Source organism: Malaclemys terrapin, chromosome 1 (assembly GCF_027887155.1).
Source record: "Malaclemys terrapin pileata isolate rMalTer1 chromosome 1, rMalTer1.hap1, whole genome shotgun sequence".
NCBI lineage: Eukaryota > Metazoa > Chordata > Testudines > Emydidae > Malaclemys > Malaclemys terrapin.
Window position 1 is genome coordinate 297,952,514 of NC_071505.1, and position 27,800 is coordinate 297,980,313.

The window sequence follows — 27,800 nt, forward strand, 5'->3', positions numbered from 1 at the left end:
CATGAAGGACACCCCCCCACAGCCTCTGCTTGAACCAAAACTGATCAGAGAAAAGACTTGCAGAGAGCAGTGAAGGGTGGTGGGAGACACACCTAGACCCCTCCTGACAAGAGTGACAAGATTAAGGCAACTCCCCTAGCCTAATCTGCATCAAAGATGGGACAGGGAGGCATCTCTATTAGCATCAGAATGGAGAACAGAGATTCCAAGGCAAGAACCGCACTGAACTCTGGGACCAGAAAAGCAGGGAAGCACTGCATCATGGGGGATCTCTGCTCCAGATGTTAATGAATGTACGCCTGCACACACCCAGCTCAGCAATTATCAGACCAATTCTAGTAATGAATCCTTGATTGATATCCAAAATACTGAAGCTGCCTAATTGCATTGTGAGCTCCTTGGAAGGAACACCACCCATAGCCAAGAGTGACCAGCTCCTATTGTCCAGCCTAAAGAAAACCCTTGAGTCATCAGTTTACCCATAAACAAATCTAGTGTTCTACCTTGAACCATTGTTGTTTCCCTACAAAAAAAACCTACCCACACTCCAGTAAGTGGTCTGATGCATGGATCCAACTCTGCACCAGTTCTACTGGGATTTCATCTTCTCCTGACTGATTGTGCTGGTGGCTCTGCCTGTCTCCAGCACTCAGGACCCTGAGGTACCACCATCACCTGGGAACCCTGACCAGTTCAAGCTTCATGGATTGTGAGATCCCAGCTCTCTCTCTCTCTGTTTTCTTTTCTACCTCAGGCAGGTATAGTTTTCTATATATGATTTTTGTAACCTCTAATAATGTAACTGTTATGTTTATTTAGGCTTTCCTTGTGTGGTTATCACTATTATTCAATAAATAACTTTAATGGGTAAGATGGTCGCTTCCCTCTCTCTCTCTCTCTCTCTCTCTCTCTCTCTGAACTTTACTCGTTTATGTTTTTAGCTTCCCCATTTACTCTGCAGCAACGCTTCTCTTACCTAAGCTAAAGATCCCTGTAGCGCCCAAAAATACTGTCGGATTTGCTTATCAAGTGGGTTACTACCAATGCAATTGTGACGTGAAAATGGGGATAGGGACATGCTGAACCTGTGACATACGAGGGTGGCAGCTTGGAAGTGCTGCTTGACCCAGCCCACTGAGTCCAGGGACATATAAGGGGTCAGCTTGGAGTGCTGATTGACTCGGTCCACTCAGGTAAGGGGGGAGAGAGAAAGAGAGAGAGAGAGAGAGTGTGTGTGTGTGTGTGTGCGCGCACATGCGTATCTGGTTCTGGGGCTGGAGGAACCTAGCCCTGGGGAACCTAGGTCCTGCAGGATACCTCTATTGGGAGGGGACTTGCAGAAAGGAGAAGTAGAGCTCCATAGGAAAGCAAAAGTGACACAAGGAGTACATTGATAGAATTACAGACTCCTCCCCTCCCTCCCCCCCGAAGAGTAACCCTAATAAATGACCATACCCCAAAGTAACGGGCAAATCTGGAAACACCCTGCAGTGGCGCGATCTGTGAATTTTAGATCTTGCAGTGCTGCAAGAGCTATTTGAAGGCCTGCAACTGGCTCATTGAGCCTCCCAACGCAGGTGCTCCTGTGGCACCAGAGAAAATGCTGCAGGCGATACGACAGAGCACCACTGTGAACAGCAGTCCGACACCCTGCAGCCACAATCTGCATAACTTACCTTGGGAAGGTTTCAGAGTAGCAGCCGTGTTAGTCTGTATCCGCAAAAAGAACAGGAGTACTTGTGGCACCTTAGAGACTAACAAATTTATTAGAGCATAAGCTTTCGTGGTGCATCCGAAGAAGTGGGCTGTAGTTCACGAAAGCTTATGCTCTAATAAATTTGTTAGTCTCTAAGGTGCCACAAGTACTCCTGTTCTTTTTACCTTGGGAAGTGTCTGAGCCTAGCTGTCTAGCTCAGAGCAAATAGGTACCTGGGTAGTGGGACTTTTCAACATGTATTAAGCAAAAAGTGCCTGCGGGTATGGCAACACTGCAAAAAAAGACCCACTGCAGCGTGTTGCAGAGGCTAGGTCAACTGACTCAGACTCACCCTGCAGGGCTAAAAACTAGCAGTGTAGCTGTTCAGGGTGGGTTGGGCTGGAGTCTGGGATCTGAAACCCAGTGAGGGCGGGAGGGTCTCAGAGCTTGGACTGAAGCCTGAGCGGGAAAGTCTACATTGTGATTTTTAGCCCTGCCCAATTCAGTTGACCTGGGCTCTGAAACATGTTGCCTGGGTTTGGTATTTTTTATTGCTGTGTAGACATATTCTGAAACACATTCTGGGACTTGTAAAAGAGTTTTCAGGGCCCTCCACAAAGTACTGCAGGGTTCCATCTAGCGCCCTCTCTCTCTGTGATCAGGTACATCTTCCCCTGTCCCCTCCTATGCAAGGTCTTCTTCTAAAGCAAATGTCTGCTTTATACTATTTGATTAAATTGTTTTAAACCCTTATTTAAATGTTTTAGTGTCAGAGAGTGGCTGTTGGATGTTCTCTGACTTTCTGGGCCAGGATAGCGCTGGCTTTTTGGCACTGAAATTGATTTTCAGCTTCTTGGTGTGTGCAAGCACCTGCCGGTAGCTTTGTCCTGGAGTATGTCCCCAGCAGGATGTTGCCAAAGCCAGGGCTGGCTTTAGGCCAATTCAACCAATTCCCCTGAATCGGGCCCCGCCCCTAAGAGGGCCCCGCGCCCAAGAGCCAGTGCGCCGTACCAGGGTGGCCCGTTTTCCCCAGGGGGCAATTTAAAAATTCCTCCCGGAAAAATACAAACGTATGGTAACCCTATTGGTACAAAAAAATACATACTGTGGCACATCCCTTAAATCAGAACTTTTTATAGGGAACTGGTTGCTAAGAAATGAAAGGCTTTTTTTTACATGTTTTTTTTTTTTAAGTCATCCCTGCTGGGGCCCTGCCAAAAATGTTCGAATTGGGCCCCACACTTCCTAAAGCCGGCCCTGGCCAAAGCAATAGTGTTTATAAGAAGTGCCAGTATCAGCCTGAGTAGATTGGAAGCAATTGTTCCATCTTAACTAGCCTCCATGCCTATATGTTGACAGAAGTTTCCTTATTGCTACTGGATTTTGTGTCAAGGGCTGCACTGTTATAGGGTTGTACCATATGGTAAATCAGGGTTGGTAGGAGCCACCAGGTTAGCATGATTTCTTCTGGTAACTTTTCATTTAACAAAATGCTCTAGATAGATAATTATGGCCTTGTGGTAAGGCTTACTGGTGTGAAGTACAGATAAAGTGAGTAGGATGAGAGGAAGTTCTGGTGTTGGACTCAACTCCACTCCCTTTGGTGACAAGCAAGACTATTAGTCCAAAGACATAGGTGTGGTTCTCATTTCTCATGGATATGTGCTACCACTTGGACTGAGGGCATTCATGCATTCTTCCTAGGCTGCAGACACTGAGACTGTCTCTCACTGGTGCACTGGCACAGTGGGAACAAAAGTGGACATCAGTCAGCATTTTAACCGATGTGTTGTCTACACTCAAAAGAGGTGTAATGAGAGCAAGATTTGATTCTTGTTTCTCTGGGCAGATGAGCCATCAGGAAGCAGAGCATGTAAAATTTCACACTGAACATCCAGCTTTCCCAATGTTGCTTGATTCAAGAAAATTAAGCTTGCCTTACAGGCCCTGAAAATGTTACTAGAACCAGTGATAAAAGTGTGAGCGAAATGTCTTGGAGCATCATCTCTCACAACCATTTCTGACTTTCCATTCAAATCTTTGTCCATCTCCCAGTATTGTTTAAGAACAGAAACAATGTAAATTTCCATGATTTTTAATTCACACGTGTATGAATATATAATACAAATTACAATGTGTATTTATCTAAAGGAAAAGGAAAATAAATTGAAAAGAACAACTAATTTAAAAGAGCATATTTATAATACACAAAGTGTAGGCTCATTTTACAGCATGGATGTTAAAGGATCTATGTCAAGCCCAAATCTTTTGTTACTAACAACAAATTATCGGAAGAGAATTAATTGTTGGCATTACATTCCTTGTTGTTATTCTATTCTCATTCATTTGTGCTGTACACTTTTCTCATTTCACTTGGCTAATATAATGAAGTGGAAGTGAACAGTGAACTAGAAGAGAACTTTCTAGTTCTCATTCACTAGCACAAAGTCGTCTGGTACAGAACAACGATAAGAACATATAAATAAACAAATTGTAACTGAAATAAAAAATTCCCCAGAATATTTGCATTCATATTAGGCTTTGCAAAGTTAGGTGACCAGATGTCCTGATTTTATAGGGACAGTCCCGATTTTTGGGTCTTTTTCTTGTATAGGCTCCTATTAACCCCCACCTCCTGTCCCAATTTTTCACACTTGCTGTCTGGTCACCCTATGCAAAGTCCACTTCAAAATAAAATCTAAATCTGGGGCCTAGATCTAGCTGACAGCTTTAAGGGCCAAATCCTTATCCCTCTGTTTGTTCTATTTCTGTGTTCTTATATTGCTTACCACATTCACTGACCATTGAAATCAGGGTGAGAAGAATTTGGCCATTATAAGATACAAATGGCTAAGAGGAGTAAGGGCCTGATTCTGCAAGGTGCAGAGAGTTTCCTGCAGGGCCACCCAGAGGATTCAGGGGGCCCCGGGCAAAGCAATTTCAGGGGCCCCTTCCATAAAAAAATGTTGCAATACTATAGAATACTATATTCTCATGGGGGCCCCTGCGGGTCCCAGGGCGGGGCAAATTGCCCCACTTGCCACCCCCAGGCAGCCCTGGTTTCCTGTGAACTACTGAATACTCTCATCTCCACTAAAGATCATTGGAAAACAAACTTTTGTGGTGTTTCCAATGGTTTTAACAAGAATGAGAGACCCTTACATCCTCCATTAGACCATATGATAGGCATATTCTACTACCCTGGGGGTGGATCCTCAACTAATATAAACTGATCAAATGCCAATTACTACAGTGCAGCTGTGCTGATTTACACCAGCTGAGGATTTGGCCCTTGATTTCTAAAATCCTTTCTATCCTATACTCTCTCTGTCTCCAATGATGCGGATTCTAGCTGTCCTAGCTGCTTTCACCATTTCCACTCCCTACGTCGACAAAAGATGGAAGCCTGATTTTCATGGCTGTGTATTTCAGGGAGTACCAGAACCCATGCCAGGTTGACCAAACCACTCCATTGTCATGGCGTCCGGTGTAGTTTCCTGTTTTATAGTATTGTCCATTGAGATTTGCTGCGTGGCATCTTGAGGGATGAAAGGGGGAGGGAGGAAAAGGAGACTCCGTTTAAAGTGAGAAGGCATTGCATCATTACAGCAAAATACAATGTATTTTTATCGATATACATTTGAATTCAATGGGTCTATGCCAGTTTACAGCTGATGAGGGCCTGGCTTATAAGGGCTTAATATGAAACAAAAGGCTTAGTCTTGCACACTGTCCACATGCAGAACTATTGACTTCAGTGTGCATTCCCTGCACAGAGGGCCTCTGAGACCAGACTCAGTAACTGCTAACATACCAGTAATACCCACCAATGAACTATAACATAAAAGAAATATAATTATGGCCAACTGTGATAGAAAGCTCAAAAATTAATCACCCCAAACTAGAGAAATGCCCTTAACATACACTCTAACGGCCAGTTGAGCCTGTTTGTGGCTAGGAATTGTTTCCTTCAGGCCCTTGGTGCACAGGGCATTTCTCTTATGCTTTTATTATGGAAGTCATCGTGAAAGCTATTTAAACTTCTCTGCCTTGAACAGTAATGAAAAAACAGACTGTTGCTGCACACCCACCCACAGCCTTAGTCCCATATGCATCACTCTTTGAGTATTGGATACAGTCAACTTCTTCCCATACCTGTTAAACCACCAGCCACACTGGTTCTCTTGTGCACAGTTGCCTGCTAGGAATCTGTCATGATCCTTGTCTGATGTGGAGAACGGCATCCCACTGTGTGATGCTGACCACTGGTCTTCAAAGTTACTCCCGCCAAACAGAGCATCACCAGCGTTACCAGAATAGGTGCCAACCCATAACCTGTAATTGTCCTGCAAGAGTTAAATGTAAACATTTCTCTGTTATCAGCAGCCTTTTATTTCTTTTTTAAAGCTCATAATTGTTTTCTGCAATATGCTGTGGGCCAAATTAATCCCTGGTATAACTCCACTGAAGTCAGAAATGATTTTGGCCTTATGCTTTTTGATATTAGCCTTGGGCCAAAACCCCATCTAATCTACCAAATATACTGCCAAGTTGCTCTCCTGCTACTAAAGGCTACAAGTATTATTCTCTTTCAACACCTACATGATACAAATTGGCTGATCCTGGCAGCAACACCTAGAAATTAGAAGAGTGGCTCGAGGGGCAATGGTGGTGAAGTACCCCAGACTTGTCATCTTGGAAGATTTCAACATACACATTGACAAAGGTTGCAGATGCAAAAGTCCAAAAATTCATCTCCTCTCTTGCCTCCCTAGGACTTTCACAGATCATCTCTAGTCCAGCCTCACAGCTGGTCACGCTCTGGACCTAATTTGCAGCCTAGATGTCAAGACAGAGGACATCACAACCCAGCCACTCTTTTGGATGACCTATCACCTCATTAGGGCAGTGGCCAGAGAACCTTCCAGCATCTAGCCAACAAGAAAGATCAGTGAGTGTGATTTGACCATAAAAACTCATGGACTCCAACAAATTGCAAAGCTTGCTGAAGGACAACAGCACCCCACCCACAGCACCCCACCCACAGCATGAGGTGTCAAGGACCTGGTGAATCATTACCATTCTACACTGGCCTTGGCCACTGTTACGCTGGCTCCTATGCAGCCCCTTCCTCCCCATTGCCCACATAGATCTCCTTGGTTTTCTGATACCTTGCAGTGGTTGAAGAGGGGCAGAAACTCGAGTGCCGGTGATGGAAAACAAAGGCTGATTCAGACAGGAGGAAACAACAAATTCCTCAAAGCCTAAGACATGTTGCGTTCCCCATCAGTACCCAGTCCAGGGAACCTAATGATCCAACCAGCGGACCAAATTCGGTAATGAATCCTGATCACGTGCCACCCGAGGCATGTTACACATATGCTAAGAAGATCAGGCCAAGAGAATCTTCCTATCAGTCTCCATTGAGTCTGCCAAATCCTGCCCCATGGAGTCATCCAGGGTGATAAACCCCTTAGTCAGTCAGTCCTGAGTGCCTATAACCTGCATCAAAACAGAGCACCAAGTATAGCAAAAATCTATCATCCTACTTCTCTGAAAAGATCATGCACATTCAGGAAGGCGTCTTAAACAGTATGGATCTGCTCTGCCTATACCCACCAACCAAGAGCCCTTCTGCATTCCCAGAGTTCAGTACATTCTCTCCTGAAGAAGTTATGGACAGCCTAATGTAGTCTTGACCCAAGACTTGTGGATCTGACCCAGGCCCCTTCTGGCTTGTGAGAGAAAATCATGAACAATTGGTGCCACTTCTGAATGAAATAGTCAGTGTCTCATTTAGAGAAAGAATCTTCTCTTCCTCCTTCAAACACAAGATAGTCTAACCAACGTTGAAGAAACTCACCCCAAATACTTCAATCCAAGCCAATATCCGGTATCAAAGCTCCCATTCCTGAACAAGCTCACAGAGAAGGGTTCAAAAAAGAATAAGGTAATTTCATGGAGGATAGGTCCATCAATGACTATTAGCCAAGATGGTCAGAGGTGCTCCGAGCGTTCCTAAACTAACGATTGACAGAAATTGGGACTGGAAGACAAGGGATTAATGCACTCAATAATTGCCATGTTCTGATCATTCCCTCTGTCACTGGCCACTGTCAGAAGATAGGATAGATGGACCACTGGTCTGATCCAGTATGGCCATTCTTATTCTCTTAAGCTAGCAAAAGGCCAACTACAAGCTCATCTAATGGAAGCTAACATTCTAGATCCAGCACGGTTTCAGGCCAGGACCTGGAATCAAAACCACCTTAGTGGAACAGATGGATAATCTCCTGCTGTCGATGGATAGAACACATATCTATTCCCATCCTTCTGGACCTCTGCGCAGCATTCAACACATGAGATTCTGCTGACTTGCCTGCGAGAGGTGGCTGGGGTCCAGGGTAATGTGCTAAAATGGTTTGAGTCTTTCCTGAGAGGACACACCAAAGAGTAGTGATGGGAAACTGCACTCATTGATTTGTGTTATGCTGATAGTATGCTCAACATTTTACTGCACCTCCATCACTAGACCACTCACTTGTACAATCCCACAAGGATCAGTTCTCTCTCCAGTCCTATTCAACATCTACATGGACTCAAGTGCCAGCAATATGCATATGACTCACAGCTCTATCTATCCTTCACCACATACGACCACATCATCAAGATGCTCCAGTGCTTGGATGAGATCAGCTCTTGGATGAAAAACAGTTGGCTGAAGCTGAACCCATGCAAGACAGGTGATGCTGGTGGGCAGAATTAAGCATTCTGAAGAGTTTTGAGCCATGTTGTAATCTCCATTGGTTGAAGATACACACCCACAACTAGTCAATTCATTCTATAGGAGTCTAGCAAAATCCATTAATAATGCTTTCTACCATCTCCACTTGGGTAGAAACTCCATCCCGTCCTCGCAGATAAAGACCTGGCCTCAGTTGTTCAGACCTTCACCACCTCTTGGCTGAATTACAGCAATGCAATATACCTGTTCATGAAGCCTTCAGCACTTGGAAACTTAAATTAATTCAGAACACTGCAGTGCATTTCCTCGGCACACCGACTATCAAGATCATAGCAGACCTGTCCTCCATTCTCTACCCTGGCTTCTAACAGGAGTTCAAATTAAGTTCAGGGTCTTGATCCTTATGTTCAAAGTGCTCCAAGGTGTGGGCCCAGTATACTTAAAAGATCATATAATGTTCCAGGACAAAAACTGTGGTCTGCAACTATGCTCCTTTGGCACAACAGAACTCTCAATAATAAGAGTAAAGCTTGTCTGTGTGGGAGACACAGCCTTCTCCATGGGCCAGTCCAAGACTGTGGAATGAACTCATCCAGGAACTATGGAGCATCACAAACCTCACCACCTTTCACTCCAACTGCCAGGCACATCTCTTTGATCTTGCCCTCTCTAACATAAACGCACAAAATCAGGTATATTTATATAAAAAAATAAACAGAACTCAAAAATACCCAACAACCACATCCTACCAAACCAAATCACTCCACTGAACATGCTTCTCCCTCTGGGGGGAGGATGGGAGGACAAACAACCCATGATATATGTGTGGCCATGTTGCATACTGCACCACTGGAAAGTGCTCAGATACTACAGTGATGAACACAGTAGTCCCGGAATGAGACTGATAATAGATGTGTAATAACTGTAGGTTTTTTCTTTCATAACATTTGCTTTTACCACTGATTGAAATGGAGTTGTCCAAAACTTCCATAACAAAACTTGAAATATCAAACGCCAACAAAATTTAGAGTGAACTTTGGCCTATTTCAGGTTTTCAGGTGTGAACCATGTAAAATGTTATGTTTTCATATTCTGACCCCAAACCAGACAAAACTTGGCAGTTTTGGTTGAATTTTGCTTTGCGTTTCTGAAATCATTCAAATCTGAAGCCCAAACAAAACTCACAGGGTACAAACCTATATGAAATTAACCTTAAAGAAAGATGCACAATTGAGATGAATCAATGCCCCACATCTGAATACCTCCAAGCTCTGGAAAATTTCATCTTCTGATCTGCTATCAAGCTTCTCTGCTGTCCCTTCTCTCTGTAATGGGCCAAACCAAAATACTGAATCTAACTGCAGCTGAACTTTTCAAAAGTTCACATTTAGGCTCTTTGTGGCTTGGTCCTGTCTCTAGTTGATATGGACCCCTGTGAACAAAATGGATGAGTTTTGCAGAACTTTATTATTAAGATCTCAGCAGGACTCAAGCAGAAGTACTAAAAGTCAAATAGAACCCTCTCCCTGCAATAACAAACAAATCACTGTTGTCTCCATTTCTTACCTGCTCATTCTTGATCTGAAAGTTTTCATAGATTGCATATCGTCTTTCTCCATGCCAGTCCATCAGGTCAATTTTTAGTGAGTTTTCCTCTGGATTATAATGCAGTATCTTGTTAGATTAGTACTTCACAATGCAACTAGTAAGAAGTTGTGCAGATAGAATAATACCCTTACCTCTAGCCAGCAGATCATAAATGTGCTCATTGCCCAGCCAGTATTCGTCATTCTTGCCCTGGAACTGTCCAAATCCTTGTTTGTAATCAGCCCATTTCCTGAAGTGAGATACAACTATCAATTTCATCCCTCTATGTAGAATGCTGAAATTAGGGAGTTTGTATCTGACAATCTCAGTCACCCTATTATTGTGAAATCTCCTGACAAGTGAATCTTTGGCTTTATCTATAGAAACATTTTTCTTACGTATCCTATTCAAAGCATAAGAGACAAGACAGATTTATAGCAGCTCATTACAAATAAATACTAAACAATGTTGACTGCTTTACATATTACGCTCTCTCACTCGCTTGCAGTGGGTTCAATCCTGCTAACACTGCCAGGTGCAGTGCTTGCAGAAGCAGGTCAAAAGTTACTGGACAAATGGAATGCAGGAGATGTCCTAGATTTGTCTTTTAGTAAAGCAGCTGACACTGAACCTCGCAAAATCTTAATTAAGTAATTAATTCAAATTGTCTCCTTACAAGTTACAAGAATTCTGCCTTGCACTCTTAAGCACCCTGCAAACTCAGGACTACTATGCAATATAATAATGAACTGAAAACTGGCTAAAAAGCTGCAAACAAAAGGTAATGATAATGTCTCAAGTTATTATTATTAATCACATTTATTATGGCAGTGCCTCAGGGCCAATCAAAATTGGGTCCCCATTGTGCTAGGCACCATACAAAAAGAAAGTAGTAGACAGGCCCTGCCCTGGAGAGTTTATAATCTAAATAGACAAGACAGTCAGACACAGGGTAGTGGAAGAGGTAGAACACACAAATGGGGTGATCAGTGTGATGGTGGCAAATGGCATGTTAATCTCACTTTTTTGGGGGTGGTGGTAAATGGGCTGAGTTAGGAGTGGATCAGCTAAGTGGAAAGAAAAGGGATGGGGGAGTCAAGGGGACAGGGCAGGGGACAAGAGGGTAAGAGAGGCAGGTGAGGAGACCAGAGGGGAAAGGGGGAATGTTGGATCCAACAACCAATCAGCACAGGGCAGAGAAAGTTGGAGTACATTCCACAGTATTAGTCCCAGCTTTGGCTACTTCTGGTCCCACCAGTGGGAGTCTCTGGCCACTTGACAAGGAGGAGGGGAAGCACTGCCTGGATCCTAGTACCCCAAGCGTGTGTATATGTGGAGTGTCTCCCTGCACAGTTCTTGGTCTGGAGGGGGAACTGGCTGGGGGAGAGGTGGCCCTGTCTGGGCCTCATTTTACCCCCGTTCCCCAAAGTACAAAAGTCTCTGCTTTGGTGGAGATATGGGTGGAATACATTGGCCTGTATTGTATCCATATCCCATTTTAAACCCATGTGTAATTTTCTGTCCACTGTCACCCCTATTTGTCTTGAAGCATCACTGCTTGCCTGTCCTGTCCCTCCCTTCAAATATATGTGTTTTGAATTATTTTTCATCAGATTACGTAGGCTGTATTTTTCCAAGATGAATCTTCTTCTGTTACGTTCTGCCCCTGGTTTTTTTCTCTCTAGATTCCTCTGTGTTATTTCTATATCCCCATTAGTATTCAAAGATCCTTCCAATTTAGTATGCTTTTCAGATTTCATTAACATACTGTTTAGTAGAGCTGGACAATTTTTTTTCAGCCAATAATTTATTCTCTGAAAAATGCAGTTTTGGGTTGAATTTGGCGAATAGTTTCGGCAAAAATAAAAATGGAGGGGAAAAATTCTGAAAAAGTCAAAATGTTTCATTTCTGCATTATCAATATGAAACATTCTGACTTTTCATTTTGAAATGACATTTAATTTGAAATGTAACTAGATTTATCTTAAAAAAGAGGATGGGTTAAAAAAACCCAAAACCTAAACAAAATATTTTGTTTTAGGACAAAATAATCATTCATTCATACTCTCTTCTCCCCCTCACCCCCCTCCAAAAAAAATTAGTTTTTCATTTTGTTTTTCATTTCATTTTGTCAAGAAAAAAAATTGTAATTTGGGTCAACTCGGAATGAAAATGTTTTCAGATATTTTGGTTCAGGCACTGAACCAAAAACTCAGTTATCCCTAGCTCTACTGTTTATTTCCTCTTCCACATCATGAATGAGGATGTTAAATAAGACTGATTAAAACATCAGTCAATGGACCAGATTGTCAGGTTGAAAGTGGCAGGAGGAGGCTTTTTGTGTAGAAATCTCCATGTAAAAGCCATCTTCCCGTCGCTTTCAGCCAAGACAATCTGGACCAGTCTTATTTAGCATCTTCATTAACATTCTGGAAGAGGGAGTAAATAGTACACTGAGCCTTAATAGTTTTCATGATATGAGAGAGAATATATCATTTAATCGGTTCATAGCAGATGGTGGCAGAATCAAAATCATTACCAGATAATGAAATGTCTCCTATCATAATAACCAAAAAGACTTAAACAGACAAAGACCAACCAATGAAAAAGTGTCAGAAGTTCACTCTAACTTGTGATTGAAAGAAATCATTAAAAAGGGCCCGATCCTGCCAGCCCTTACTCTCATACATTGTCCTTATTTGTGCAAATAGTTCTAATCAATAAGGACTAGAACTGAGTGAATTTTTTTCAACAAATTGTTTTCCATTGAAAAGTGCAATTTTTGGTCCCTGAAACTATTAATTGAATTTGGATTGAATTTGACAAACAGATTTGGTTGAAAACACTTTTTTTTAATGAATTGAAATGTTCTGTTTCAACTTTTAGAGTCCAAACAGCATTTTGATTTCAAATTTGGCCAATTTCAAAAACAAATATCACACAATAAAAAGGGTGAAGTGCACCTGAAACAGCTGAATCAAAACAAAAACTAGGGAAAAAATTAATGTGGAGACACCCCCAATGTTTCGATCGACTCAAAACAAATTGAAAAATTGGAAAACAATAATTCTGAGTTGAGTTGAAATGTTTGTCAATTCGAAATCATATTTTTTGTGTTCTTCAATTGGATGAAAAATTATGAAATTTTATTTTTATTTATTTTTATTTTTGTTCGAATCGAACCAGATTTTTTTTTCCGATTTTTTGGTTCAGTCCCTGAACAAAAAACCTCATTGTTCCCTCATATCTACTAATGACTAAACACGTGAGTGCACATTTGTAAGATTGGAGCCTAAAAATAGCAGCCTTTGATAGTAAGGTGCCATCAGAGATTGGACGGAATTTAAAAATCACAGCAATCCTTAAAGGAATAATTTAAATCCCCACTGAAATATTAACCACAGCACATACCTGTTGAAATTCTCTTTGCCATTACTGCGTCGCTGTATTACAGTCCATCCCCCTCCATCAGACATGTCACAGTACACCAGAAAAGGTTCTCGGTCTGCTCTGGGCCTGATCCGGTAGTATCCATTTTCGATTTTTCTGCTGTTAAACACTGCAGAGCAATCTGAGCAAAATAGTATTGCTTCATAAAACAGTGGAAGAGCAAATAGCTGACTGTTGTCAAGAGAAATCATCCATAGAAGTTTGTCTTAGGACAATGATTTCTGGCTCTTCTGTATGGTCCCACCCTGGCTGGGCTGGGGGTTGAATTTGTAAAACAATGTTTAAAGATGGTTCTAGCAAAAATTGTAACACCAGCCAGGATGCATCTAGATTAGCAAATTCGGGACCCATCTTTTGCAGCCCCACCAATGGTAATAGCAGTAGAAGCTGTAGTGCAGAAAGGACTCAGAAGAGTTTATCACCGTCATCTCAACCTAAAAAGCAACAGAGGGTCCTGTGGCACCTTTGAGACTAACAGAAGTATTGGGAGCATAAGCTTTCGTGGGTAAGAACCTCACTTCTTCAGATGCAAGACCTTCTGTTGCTTTTTACAGATTCAGACTAACACGGCTACCCCTCTGATATCTCAACCTAAGACAGCATTAACTTAGATTCTTCCCCTATTCTCTGCTGTGAAATCCTCAGCTCCCATTGAAGTCCCTGAAATCAGGCCACTGATTTAAGAGTTGAAATCAGGATTTCAGACTCTAATTTAGGTCCCCTAGTTTTGAAAATCTTAGCCTAGGGCAAAAAGGTTTGATGTTGTGACAATTGCAAAGCAATATCATTCTGTCATTGCGTGCTTCTGCGGTATTGATTTGTTGCACAACAGAAACCGTGTCCGTGGACCATTGTGCCAGGTGCTGTACAAAAACATAGTGAAATACAGTCCTTGCCCCAAAGAGTGGATGAGACAGGCAGAATGTAGGTGAGGAAGAGAAGTGCAGGGAAATAAAGTGATGTGCCCGAGATGATACACCAGGTCAGCGGCCTTGCCCCAAAGAGTGGATGAGACAGGCAGAGTGTAGGTGAGGAAGAGAAGTGCAGGGAAATAAAGTGATGTGCCCGAGATGACGCACCAGGTCAGTGGCCTTGGGCCATGGATCTACCCTTAGCCCTCCTATGAATATAATAGATAGTACATATTTTAGATTAAGCATTTTTAAAGTTATAAACTTCCTGCACTGATTTTGTTAAGGGAAGTGGATAAGATATAAATATGCCTATCTGTTTATAAATGGAACGTTGCAGCAAGAAATAAATATTTCGATATGCTGAAGTGACAGTGTCTATTAAATTCTTCTGCAACATCCTACCTTGATCGTAGACTATCAAGTTTCCACTAGTTGTGGGTAAAAGGATTTCAGGCTGTATGCTCCTCCTGGCTGAGAACATCTTGCTCTTTGTTCCATGATAGTTGTTCCCCAAGATGTCCTTCAGCTGTAATTCACACAACTGAAGCAAGTCTTGGAGCAGTTTTAGCCTCTGTTGTAATTTAGTGTTGTCTATCAGACAGATGTCCTTATCCTAAGGGGGGAAAAAGAGGCATGATGTAATTAAAGTGGTAACAACAGAGAGAAAGTCTGTAGCTCTTAATGATCCAAACACATACATCTATCTTGAGGAGGCAAAGGGGATTCAAATTTAAAACATCTAACTGGGTAAAGAGGCCTATTATTTTTTGTCTCTAAATCATTACAGCACAGCCTACATGGCAGATGAATTGAGCCCAATGGGGAAGAGTTTTTTGTGCTGATTTTGACTAAGAGATTCCAGCAGTGCAGCATTAACTAACTGGGCCATCAGAAAGTGACTTTGGACAACTGGTGCTCAACTCTGCTATCTTTTAATGAAATCAGTGGACTTATTTGCAGAGTGGCAAATCTGGATCTTACATTGCAGCCCCATTGGTCCTGTAAGGATGCAGAATTCTCAGACCTCTTATTGTAAAAGTGAAAGATAAAGGGACAGAATCCACTCACAGTTACTCTGGTATAAATCTGCAGTAACTCCATTGAAATCAGTAGTTCCACAGAAATCAGTGGAGTTACTAAAGATTTACACTGGCATCACCGAAAGCAGAACTCACTAGGAAAAACATTTTAGGTGAGAATCAAACCAGAAGCTTGTATTGCTATATTCCTTAAGAAAAAGTCTTAGCAAACTAAGCAACAGAGTCTTATTGCGTGGATTTGCATAGCCTGAAGTTTGCATGTGAAGCTGAGTCTAGTTTTGTTTCAAAGCTATGCCAAGCCTTAGATTTCATCTGAAACCATACATTGATTTAGGTGGGCTAACAACTTGACTCAGATTCACGTCACAGAAACCACCACAGAAACCTATTGATGTTGTTGATGACAGAACTACCTTCCTACCACTACCAAAAATGGTTGCTCCAAGTCAGGGCTGATATTAAACCTCACGCTTCAGGGCGTAAGCCAATCTCTAACTATTTGAGATCAGGATGAGACCTAATGTGTGTGTGTGGGCGGGCAGATCACCCCACATCTGCCTGCTGCAGGGTTCTTACACTTTCCTCTGAAGCATCTGCCACTGGTCACGATCTGAGACAGGGACCTGTTGGACCTTGGGTCTGATCCAGTCTGGCAATTCCTGTTTCCTATGTAAATTCTCACTCCTGCCACTGGAGAAGCCAGTGGCCGGTCAGTGTTGGGAAGAACCGACAGTTGCTGGCCAACTGTCCTTTCAGAGAATTCCAGGCATGTGAATATGGACTATGGGCTGGACGACAGAGTAATATGCTCCCCCTGTTGACATTGCCTTGAGTAAGAGACAGCAAGTTGTTCCAGGACCGTCTGTGAGGTGACATTTACTATTTTGTAAGGAAAATTTACTATACACAAAGGTCAAATGTAGAGGCCGGCTATGCTCAGGTGCTTTCTTGTTTTCCTTATTATTCACATTGCAGTTACACCCACCAGGGGTCAGGTGCCATCCAAAAACAGAAGCAGGCAAAGGGCCTGGCCCAAACAGTGAACAGTCTAGGAAGACAAAGGACATGAGCAGTTTTTAATTTGCCAGCTAACAGTTTGTTTGTGCCAGTCTTAAGTCTGTAATGCAGTTGGGGTCATGAATTTAGTGCTAGTCTAGGACAGCCTTTCTGTGGTTTATTGAAAGCAGGTTGTGAGTACTTACGGCCCCTATACCACATTTGGAAAGAAAGCCATTGGGTTAATAAGTCACTCCTTATTGTGGTCTGTAGGAACGTAACTTGTCCCTTACACTTACCCAGAGACTGCCTGGGCTACCTGTAGCTGTGCTCTCCCCCGCCTGCCTTTTTACCCCCAGTGGGGGAACAAAAGAAGTAGTCAGTTTGCTCCAGTTGGTTTTCTCTGTTTCTTCCCTGACCACAGAGCTGTTGTTTATTCTTCATAAGGCTATTTTCACACTATCCTCAGTAATATCAAGTCAACTTAGCTTATGAAAACAAGCTGTGGTTACTTGTGCCTATTCCAACAGGCTTCAGTTCCAAAATGGGGATTTAAGGATGAGTTAGAGCCAATAGTGTATGCGTGGAAAGGCAGCATGACAGAGACACAATGTGTTACTCATTTAGATTTTTCTCTCATATTATCATAAAAATGGAAATTTTGACAGTTATTATTTTAAATGCATTTGTTTTCCCTGTGTGTGTAAAGACTACTCAAGCGAGTAAAGGCATGCAGGACTAGGCCTGACGTTTTTCTGGAGCACCTTCATAGCACCTTGCAGGATCAGTTCTGATAGCTTTAGTCAGGTTGAATAGTACTTTTCTCCAGACGCAGGGCCATTGAGGCTGCCCATGTAATGAAATACCATTCTGCCTGAGTAAGGGATTCTGAATCTGACCCTAAATGTTATAGAAAGTTAGCTCAAGAAGGGCTCCTCTAAGAAAACACATTTAAAATATTAATGGCCAAACATTTGTATCATAACAAACTAGGTGAGAAAGTACATTCCATATAAATAACATGCATTTGTCTGTATTGTGGAAAAATCAAAGTCAATGGGAGTTGTGGCAACTCATAGGACTGAGCACTTTGTTAGCGGAAATGCTCTGGTATCAGATAGTGCTTCCCATTCAAAGCACCTTCCATCTCAAAGCAGTTTCCAAAGAGTTAGCTTCACTAGCCCCCTGTCTCGGAGGTAGGGGGTATTGTTATCCCAATTTTGCGCTCAGTTAAATTGAGCCACAAAGAAGTGAAGTGATTTGCCTGAGGTCATATGGAGAGTACAGGCACGGCAGAGGCACGAAGAGAATGCAGATCTGACAATGCTATTCTGTAACCTTATGGCCATCCTTCCTCTCCAGCTACCTTTATGGAATTTGATTGCTTGGCACACTGAGAAAAACACTACAAATAAATCACGAAATGGGAGTTGCAGGTGCTTCGCACCTCTCATGCCTGGGCCTCAAAAGAGCTATTTGCAGATCTCATCCACAAAACTATTCCTCCCTCTGCTTTCAAATACATCCTGAAGACCACCTTCCACTAGTGATGCCTACAAGAAACTAACTGACTGATTTGTGGCACGGTTGTGGGCATAGTCTATAAATCTTACAATACAATGTCCCCATACGCACCAACCAACCACAATGAAACCCAACCCCCCTATATTATGTAAACACTCTTATTATCTGGATGCAGCCAATTCTCACCTGACTGTTTTACCTGCATGCTGTAATACCTTCTCCTCCCCTCCTACATCCTTCTGTCTGATTTATCTTTGTAGGAAGTGAATTATTTGGGGGGGGCCATGTCTTTTTTTGTGTTTTTGCCGTACCGAGCACACTGTGAATGCTCCTGGAAACAATAAATAGTAATCAGCTAACAGGGATGATACAAACTATAGTCAAGTGATACCTACCGAAAGTCTAGGTGCAGGTGAACACAAGCTCACAAGCAGAAGTAGCAACAGCAACCAGGATCTCATTGTAATCATTTCATGTAGCCTGAGGAGAATAATGAATTTACTGTACTACGTGCTTATTTAACTCCACCAAAAACACAACCACAATGAAGTCCTCTATAAGTGCGACAGGACTTATTAAAGAAGGTACATGAAATGACATGGAGTACAAAATGAAAAGAAGATGCATCTTAGAAAGGGCTGGGACTCTCTGGTCCAGACACAGTGCCATGGGGAGACTTAAGTTTGGGTTCCTAGCTCCGTGCCTCCCTGACGGGATGAATGACACTCTAGCAAGCCCCTCTGGCTCTCACGGACAGGCACATGCACCATTTACAGTGCATGTTATTTTACTGGTAATAGCTCTTTATAGAGTGCCTTACAAACTAGTTGGCTGAAATCTTGTAGTCAGGCAAAACTTTCATTAACTTCACTGGTTTTTGCTGGAGTAAAGACTGCAAGATTTGGCCTTATATTCCGTATACACTTCACCCACCACTGAAATGAAGTTCAGCTCTGAGGTGGGAGCAGCAGTCAGGCAAGCAACTGGTGCACCTTCCTGCCGAAGGGTGCGGGGAGGGATACATTTGGGCAGGGCCCCAGGGTGAAGCTTCAGCTCTGACAAAATGTGCCAAGGCTGTTCAGTTACCACACTGAGCAGACAAGACAGTGTGGTAACTAAAGTCTCATCTGAAATAAATATAAACAGATTAAAGTCAAGCACACTGAGTTGAACATGAGTCAAATGGCAAAACTGTCCACAATGTTTTGCATAACAATATTTTGTATAAATAAAAAAGTAAATGTGCAAAAACAACAAAAAACCCAACCCCTCCTCCAACATCTTAAACCCCATAGTTTCTCACAACTGTGGAAATTTAAATTGACAAAAATTGGGGGAAAAAGGCTTAACACCCATAATTTTGCACAATTGTGAAAATTTAAATAAATGCTTAAAAATAAACATTACTATTATTCATCGAAATTATAAAAACATACAAATAAAATTCTGCCAAGCCTAAAAATATATTTGGAATCTCTTGCATTAAACAGTTGCTCAAAACCTAATAATTTTGCTTGATTGTTACCTAATGCTAATCCTACTTGTTCTGAGTATGAGGAGACTAAAATCATGTTTATATCAATGATGTTCCTTAAAAGGGAAAGGTTCCATTGCCATGCCTTATTATTCACATTATTTAACTGTAAAATGCAATAAAGAATTATTTATTTAAGCATTTAAATGAATCACTGAAGCTAACTTTCCCCATGGGTGTTCCCCTACAAATTTAATACAACCATGCTAATTACAATAAATTCCATAAGATAGTATGAATGCAGACTTTTGGACTCAGTGTTTATTTGCATTGTTGTTTAATCTGGTTTATGTCTAAAAATATAGAAAACAGAAATTTGAATGCCAAAGGACAGGAAATCTGAACTGGAGAGTAGAAAACAAGGATATTAAGCAAGACTGTAGTATACTGAAGCCTCAGAAGGGTTGTGGTTGTGTAACTAACCTCAAAATGGGAAGATCGGGTTTTCTAGTTAACAAAAACAAGAAGGTTTGTGATGAATGGAGCAAAAAATAATAGAGACTGGCCACTCCCGCTGCATTATGGCCAAATAATTAATATTTATTTTCAGGAGAATAGGAGGAATTCTCCATTTTACAGGGCAATTGTTTGGTCACTCAAGAGGATAGCTAATGAGGCCAAATGACATGTCATTCAGTCTCTGCATAGCCCCCATATTATTACAGAAAACAATTCTATTACAAAAGTGCAATAATACCATTTTATTAATAAAAATAGCATTCCCCTTTCTCCTCTAACAGATCAGCACTCTTCACCCATTTCTCGGCCACAAATATTATTTATTATCAAATTAATGCTTTTCCTTCAACTTTGGAGGTATCCCTGTTTTAATAGCCAGTTTTTTAAACTATGAAATTAAATGAACAAAACTTCTCCTCCTCCCTTTTTTCTTTCTGGGTTCTACCCTGCAGAGTGCTTCACTTCCTTCCCCAGCCTTCACTGACTTTGAAAAGCCCAGATCCTCAAAGGTATTTAGACTCCTAACTTCCATTGAAATCAGTGGGAGTTAAGTGCCTAAATACCTTTGTGAATCTGGGCCAAAGAGGCTAAGCTAATAGTTCCCAGATGTTGAATTATTAGCATTTCTGATTTTTCATCTGTTAACAATCTCTCTTTTTAGTTAGAGCTAATCGGCCAATACTTACAATTGCTGTTCTCGCTTATCTCTTGTTGATGTCAATGGGGCTGCCTGGGTGTAACCGAGAGCACAATCTTAAGAGTTACACATGACCCAACTCCTTTTAAAAACATACACACAAATAAAGGCCACCATCTTGCAAGTACGTAAGCAAATGCTTAACTCTACATATGTGAGTAGGCCCTTTGGAGCCAATTAAACTATTCCTGTGTATAAAATTCAGTATGTGCATAAGTGCTTGCAGGATCAGGGTTTAATATCCCACCCCTTCCTGAAGGACTCTCCAAACCCTTCACAGAACCCAAAAGTCTCTGATCTTTGTACTTTCTCCCCTGTCTGCACACAGCTCCCACCTCTGCTAGCCTGACAATTGGCTTGGGACCCACAATCAGATGCCCCCACAGAGGATCTTATTGTGCTTCCACCAGACTCTTGGTTTGGTCTCTATATTAGGTTTTTAAAAGCTGCCATTTATTAGCCCTGGGACAAATCGTGACCTCCTTGTTGACTTTTAACCCCCTCCTTACTGAGGCAGAACTCATGCAGAAGCATGAGACTAGCCTAGACTGGGTAGATAAGTCCTGTTTGAAAACATATTAACTCTTCCCTATGCAGGAGTCTATGGTTGATCACGATCAGCTAATAGGCTTTTAAACATGACCTGCCCTGCCTACACTAGGTGCCAAGGCTCAGACTCTCAAAGGGGTGAGAGTTGAAATCAATGGGAGTTAAGCACCTAAATACCATTGAGGATCTGGGACCAAGTCATGTTTATAATCATATTAGTTAAAACATATTTGTTTAGACATTTTCAGACATGACTCATTTTCCCAGTTGAGACCAAACCTTAGGGATAGCAGAGATGTTAGGCAAGGACCTGGTGTGGTGTGGAGATCATGTGAGGCAGATGTAGCAGAAGAGTGTGTCTGTGTACAGCTCCATTTGGCTTCTACTTAAAAATAATTGAGTCATCCTAAGTAAATATGAACATTGCGTGTTCTCTAATGATATCTCTTCACAGATGTTGAAATCCCTTGACAGCACATTAGCAAAAGCATTTTCTTTTCCAGGAATATGCATGGCGGATACGTGAACTGCAATATTAATTCCCATTCAGCTTTTTAGAACTAGGTCAGATTCACTCTTTGTAAAATGTTGGGCACTACAGTCATATTGTCTGCAAATATTAACTGTTTTACACATTGCCCCCATTTTTACACCACTTCCAGGGGGACCCAGAAGAACCGGGTGTTCCTAGCTCTGCCACTGACCTCCTGGGTGATCATGGATAAGTCACTTTACCTCTCTGGGCCTCAGTTTTCCCCTCTGTAAAATGGGGATAATGATACCGTCCTCTTTAGTAAAGTGCTTTGAGATCTATGGGTAAAAAGTGCTACGTAAAGCACTGCACAGTTTTTTGGAGGTATGTATTATTATTGGTACTTGTAAATATATCCACTGTATCTTGCATGCTTGATTTGTTGCTAGTAAACTGGATTTTCATGAACTTCATGTGACAGGTTCCCCCCCTGGGGTGCCACCTGGAACTGAGGTACAGCTGAGCCCTCTGTCTCACTCTGGTTCCCTCTTGCACTGTGACGTTGTGACAAGATGCAAAGCCCTCCAAGCTTACACTCACATCAACATCCACAGGCAGGGACCACACCCAGCTGTGTTCATGAATGGTCTGGCCAGCCACTCATGAACCCATAATAGAGAAGCTACAGCCAAAATACTCCCAGCTCCCCAGCCTAAGACCCCAGAGCTGTACCACCCTGCCCTGGTCAACACCCGGCTAGTATGAATTTATTACCCAGTCCGCCACTTCTACAAAGGACAGTGAACATGCACCAACTCTTGCTCATGAGCTGAGATTTATCCCCTTTGCACTTCATACAACACACAGTGTTTTAGATAAAATATTAAATAGATTTATTAACTACTGAAGGATAGCTTTTAAGCAATTATAAGGGATAGCAAACAGATCAAAGTAGATTACCATAAGAAATAAAACAAACGCAAACTAAGCCTACAATATTAGATAGGATTAATCAGTTTCTCACCCTGACTGATCATACAAACAGTCTACCAAGTTTCCATACACAGGCTAGAAATCCCTTTAGCCTGGGACCAGCACTTCATCCCCACACCCAGTTCAATCCTTTCCCTCTGATACTTTCAGGTATGTTGTTGTAGGGAGAGTGAGGTCCCCTCACGATGTCATTTCTCCCTTTTATATCTTCTTCCAACTTGCTGGAAAGTTCTTTTGCTGTGACCTGGGTCAAACAGTTCCCATTGTGTAGTGCTATCTCTGAGAGGTTTCTATTGTACACAGTTCCTGGGGTAATCCTTGTGCTTGTGTGTATTTCCTCAATAAGCCATAAACATTGTTTGGCCTTTCTATTGTACCTGAAAGGCAGCTTGTGGGTGTTCTCAACAGGGCTGCCCAGAGGATTCAGGGGGCCTGGGGCAGAGCAATTTCGGGGGCCCCTTCCATAAAAAAAAGTTGCAATATTATAGAATACTATATTCTCGTGGGGGCCCCTGCGGGGCCCAGGGCCTGCGGCAAATTGCCCCACTTGCCCCCCCCTCTGGGCGGCCCTAGTTCTCAACCTCACAACATGTTTAAGTAGCACATACATAGCCAAACCATACAATCGAACGAGATACTAATGTCTAGCAGATAAAGATTTTTACAATGATACCTCACAAGGCACACTTTGTACAAAACATATCCTAATTACATGACAGTGGTGAATAATGGGGTGCCAGGGTGTCACACTGCAATTAGGACCGATTCACTTAAAGTGGTCCCTGAATATGCAGAGGAGTATATAGCCAAGGCATCACAAAGCTCTTTGAGGCATATATTGGAGAACCCCATTTGAGGCTTCAGAGAAATTAGCTCCAGCAGCAAGTCCTGGTGAACCCATTTTTAATTCTGCCCTTGATTCCAATGATCAAGGATTTTTTTAAAAAGATAAAATCAATAAAAATCAGTAAAAATTGGAAGCTGTGATTTTAAGCTATTAAAAACCAAAATGTATACATTAAAGGCCCACGGCTTGCTAAAAAGGAATAGCCAGAATAATTTAAGCACAAAGGAAAAGTAGTGGTAGGAGAAAGGTGCTATGTCCATATTTCAGTAATGTTCAAAAGGGTAAACACAGATCACTCTGACAGTTTAGCTACTGTGTATGTAGCATATGTGACTCTAATGGGTTGTTGTCACAAATTTAACTAGAGTGTAAGTACCTCAGGGCAAGGATCGTGGACCTGGTTCTGATCTCACTTACATCAGGGAAAATCAGGAGTAGCTGCATTGAAATAATAGATTCATAGATTATAAGGGGCCATTGTGCTCATATAGTCTAACCTCCAGACCATAGGCCTTGGAACTAGAGCATATATTTTAGAAAAACATCCAATCTTGATTTAAAAATTCACAGTGATGTAGAATCCACCACAACCGTTGGTAAGTTGTTCCATTGGTTAACTACCTTCACTGTTAAAAGTGTACACCTTATGTAGAGTCTGAATTTACCTACCTTCAACTTCTAGCCATTGGACTGTGTTATACCTTTGTGTCTACGTTGAAGAATTCTCAATTATCAAATTTCTGCTCCCTATTTACCACTCCCCCAAACTTTGTATCATCTGCAAACTTTATCAGTGATGATTTTATGTTTTACTCCAGGCCACTGATAAAAATGTTAAACAGTGTAGGGCTAAGAACTGATCCCTGTGGGACCCCACTGGAAACACAACCGCTTGATGATGATTTGCCACTTACAGTTTCATTTTGAGACCTATCCAGTGATGTAACAAGGCCCCAGAGGGCCCTGGTGCAAGAATAGGTTAAGGGCCCCCTTTCTGATTCCAGAATCTAAAATTTTGCTTATGTTCAACATCCCAGCTCCAACCTCCCCCCCACCAATATTCCCCATTCCCTCATAAACCCCACAACTCACCCCACCAGCCTCAACATCCCCCACTCACCCCAACCGCTTACCCCACAGTCCCCCAACACTCCCTACTCACCCCATAGCCTACCAACAACTTGCTCTCAGCCCCTCACCCAGTGTCTTCTGGACCTTCCTGGCCACTCACTGGCACCCCCCAGCTAACTGCTCCACTCCCATCCCGGCTAGGATGGCTCTGCCTGATCCTCACTGCCCAGAGGCGCCACTCACTCCCATTGCCCATCCTGTGTGCACAAGGAGTGGGCCAAATTCAAGTGGAGAATGGTATTACAACCCAGCACATGGGTTGCAGCACTGCTCAGGTTTGGCTCAGCCCCCCTCCATCTGGCAGAGAGCTGGCAGGGCCAAATATGATTGAGTGGCATTGAATGAGTGGCATCACAGCAGGTAAAGCATACCCCCACAATCTTGTGGGCCATGGCACAACTGCGCCACTTGCACCATTGGAGCTACACACTGCACTTATCAGCCAGCTTCTAATCCATTTAATGCATGCCAGGCTGATTTTGTATCTTGGTAGTTTCTTAATCAAAATGTTGTGTGGTACCAAGACAAATGCCTTACAGATGTCTAAATATATTACATCAACATATTGCCTTTATCAACCAAACTTGTAATCTCATGAAAAAAAGATACTAAATTAGTTTGACAAAATCTATTTTCCATAAGCCCATGTTGATTGACATTAATTATATTAATTTAATTAAGTACTTGTATCAACTGTTCCACCATTTTGCTTGAGGTCAACCTCAGATCATCTCATTTACCCTTTTTATATACTGGCACAACATTAGCTTTCTTCCAGTCCTGTGGAACTTCCCCACTGTTTCAAAACATTGAAAATTAACAATATGATACAGTAAGGTCCTTGGCCAGGTCATTTAAAACTCTCAGATACAAATTATCCTGACCTGCTGATTTTAAAATGTAGAACATTAGTAGCTGTTTTTTAACATTCTCCTGAGTTACTGTTGGAATCACGAGTGTAAATCTGGGGAACAGGGAGCACTGTCTCCCCAAACTGCAAGCCTCAGGCAGGCGCAGAATTTGCCCCTACCCCTTCTCCCCCCATGGTTCTGTTGGGCTGATTGGAACTGCCTTCCCAAATATAGAAGTGAAACTACGCTTATGGAAAGTGTTTTATCATCATCATGTAATATGAAAACATCATCCCACTTTTTCCCAAGTACAGAACAGAAATATTTCTTGAACACTTCTGCCTTTTCTGCATTATCATTTCTGTCTAGTAATGGACCACTGTCAATTCACACTGCTGAAAACGGCTTTGAGATCAGAACTAGACTCATGTCTTTTTAAATGGCTGTAAAGCAGTACTGCCAACCCCAGGAGGAATTGGACCTCCAAAAATAATAAGATCAGCATAAAAATCTCATTTAGAACCCTCAGAACTGAACATTTGTGGTTCTATTTATTTGCCTTCAACTTTCTGACCCTTTAGGATACACTTGGGTCATGGTTTTAAGCCTTCCTCCACAAACGTGAAGGTTAGATACGTACTTTTATTAAAAAAATGAAAGCTAAGATTCTAATATAATCACTTGCCTTCAGGAGCTGGGGGTTTAAGAAAATACACCAAGGCTCTTGAGTCTCATGATGAACCATGAGAGCTGGCAACACTGGTAAAGCACAGACAGTGCTGTACAATTAGTAATAATAAAAGTACTAATAATTAGAATTAGGCCGAAGCCACAAAAGTCAGTTCTGGATACAATGAAAAGTCAGAGATGTTCTGATCTCAGATTTTGGTTCAAGTCCACTTCTATTATGTAGGAAGCATATCTGGCTCCTTTATGCCCGCAGAACTGGTGTAAAGGGCAACAGAGAATCAGACCCAAAGGCCTTTCAAGTTGTCCCCTTGCTCTTGCTACTTGTATATTCTGAGCACAATGATTCTTGGGAAAAGTCAGCATCTCAATTGAGCCATGCATCGCAAAACATCAAATTCCTATTTTGTTACACAAGGAATCCAGAACAGGGGAAATCAAACTACTGAATTCAATCACTCCTCTAAATAGTTTCCTTCTGATCCCAAATACATTCCACACACATAATCCTCAGCTGAAATGAATCCATATTGTGTGTCCACGAGAACTGTAGGATCAATCCCTTAGAAAAAAAATAAAAAACTACCACATTTAAAAATGTTCATCACCAAAAGGGTAAATGTAAAAGCTCCTCCTCATCTTCTCATCATCATCTTGCTAGTTTCCAGAAATGTCCAGCTGTTTCTTCAACACATTTATTTATTTATTTATTTAATTCATTTGTTTTATTGACCTTAAACATAAGTTACAATTTACTACTTATTGATCTTAATAGTGGCGTATTCCATATGTTCATTACACTTAGCCTGGACTTGGTCTGTTTCCCTCCCCTCTTCAGTCTCATACGTACCTCTCCGCTTTAACTCATGGCTGCAACAATCCTAATCCAATGTATCAAACCAAATGAAACCCAACAGAATCAAGGTTTTGTTGTTTGTTTAGTACTGGAATTTGTGAAAAGTTTAAGGAATTTATATTATCAGGTATAAATATAGTAACTATAATGCAGAAAGCCAGTTTTCATATGAAGATCATTTACTAGGACTAAGCAAAAGGAAAACTGTCTGAGAAAGGGGGAAAAACACATTTTAAAAGATATAATTACGGGTTACAGGTGTAAAATATACCTTACCTTCCATTTATTTCAGTTCCATGCATAAAAGTGCTCCAAATTCTAAGTATTCATCAAAGGGGTTTTGTTTCGTTTTTAGAAAACAATGATTCCTGCAATTTCATCACTGAGAAATTTGCAACTAAACAAACAAACTCAAACACTGTGACCACCTCTTGGACAAGACTTACTAAAGCACACTGTGAGCTCCCTCTGCTGGGCCATGCAGCTGCCGTGAACACTGCTTTGGGAGTTGTGCTGAAATCATGAGTGAGGTTGAGACACAAAAGGAAGGCTATTTTTTAATGACAAATCATTGCAAAAGTTACAGTTGTGGAAAAAACCCACACAGTGTTGCTAATTTCAGCTCTCTTTGTAATAAAGACATTTTCAAATGACAATGACAAACTCCCTCTTTTAAAATCTCCCTCTTAAAACTAGGCAGAAGTTGCCCAGTGGAAAAGTTGCCCAGTAGAGAAAACGTTTCAAGTGTCAGAGGCCCAGATCCCTAAATACC

General features: G+C 41.8%; 1 protein-coding gene across 2 annotated transcripts; it reads right to left on the reverse strand.

Moving 5' to 3' along the window:
* Positions 1-3,795: 3,795 nt before the first annotated feature.
* LOC128827126 (fibrinogen-like protein 1) lies at positions 3,796-27,401 on the reverse strand. Of its 2 annotated transcripts, XM_054010994.1 has the most exons (9): positions 27,305-27,345; positions 20,632-20,675; positions 18,348-18,432; positions 14,795-15,005; positions 13,440-13,599; positions 10,181-10,278; positions 10,008-10,096; positions 5,852-6,042; positions 3,796-5,234 (listed from the first exon to the last, which is right to left on the reverse strand). In XM_054010994.1, exons 3-9 carry the CDS (start codon positions 18,420-18,422, stop codon positions 5,054-5,056), a joined length of 1,005 nt encoding a protein of 334 aa, XP_053866969.1. In that variant the 5' UTR covers positions 18,423-18,432; positions 20,632-20,675; positions 27,305-27,345; the 3' UTR covers positions 3,796-5,053. The 2 variants fall into 2 exon arrangements, with proteins under 2 accessions (XP_053866969.1, XP_053866885.1); XM_054010910.1 differs by lacking the exon at positions 20,632-20,675 and having other exon boundaries at positions 27,305-27,401.
* Positions 27,402-27,800: the final 399 nt, after the last annotated feature.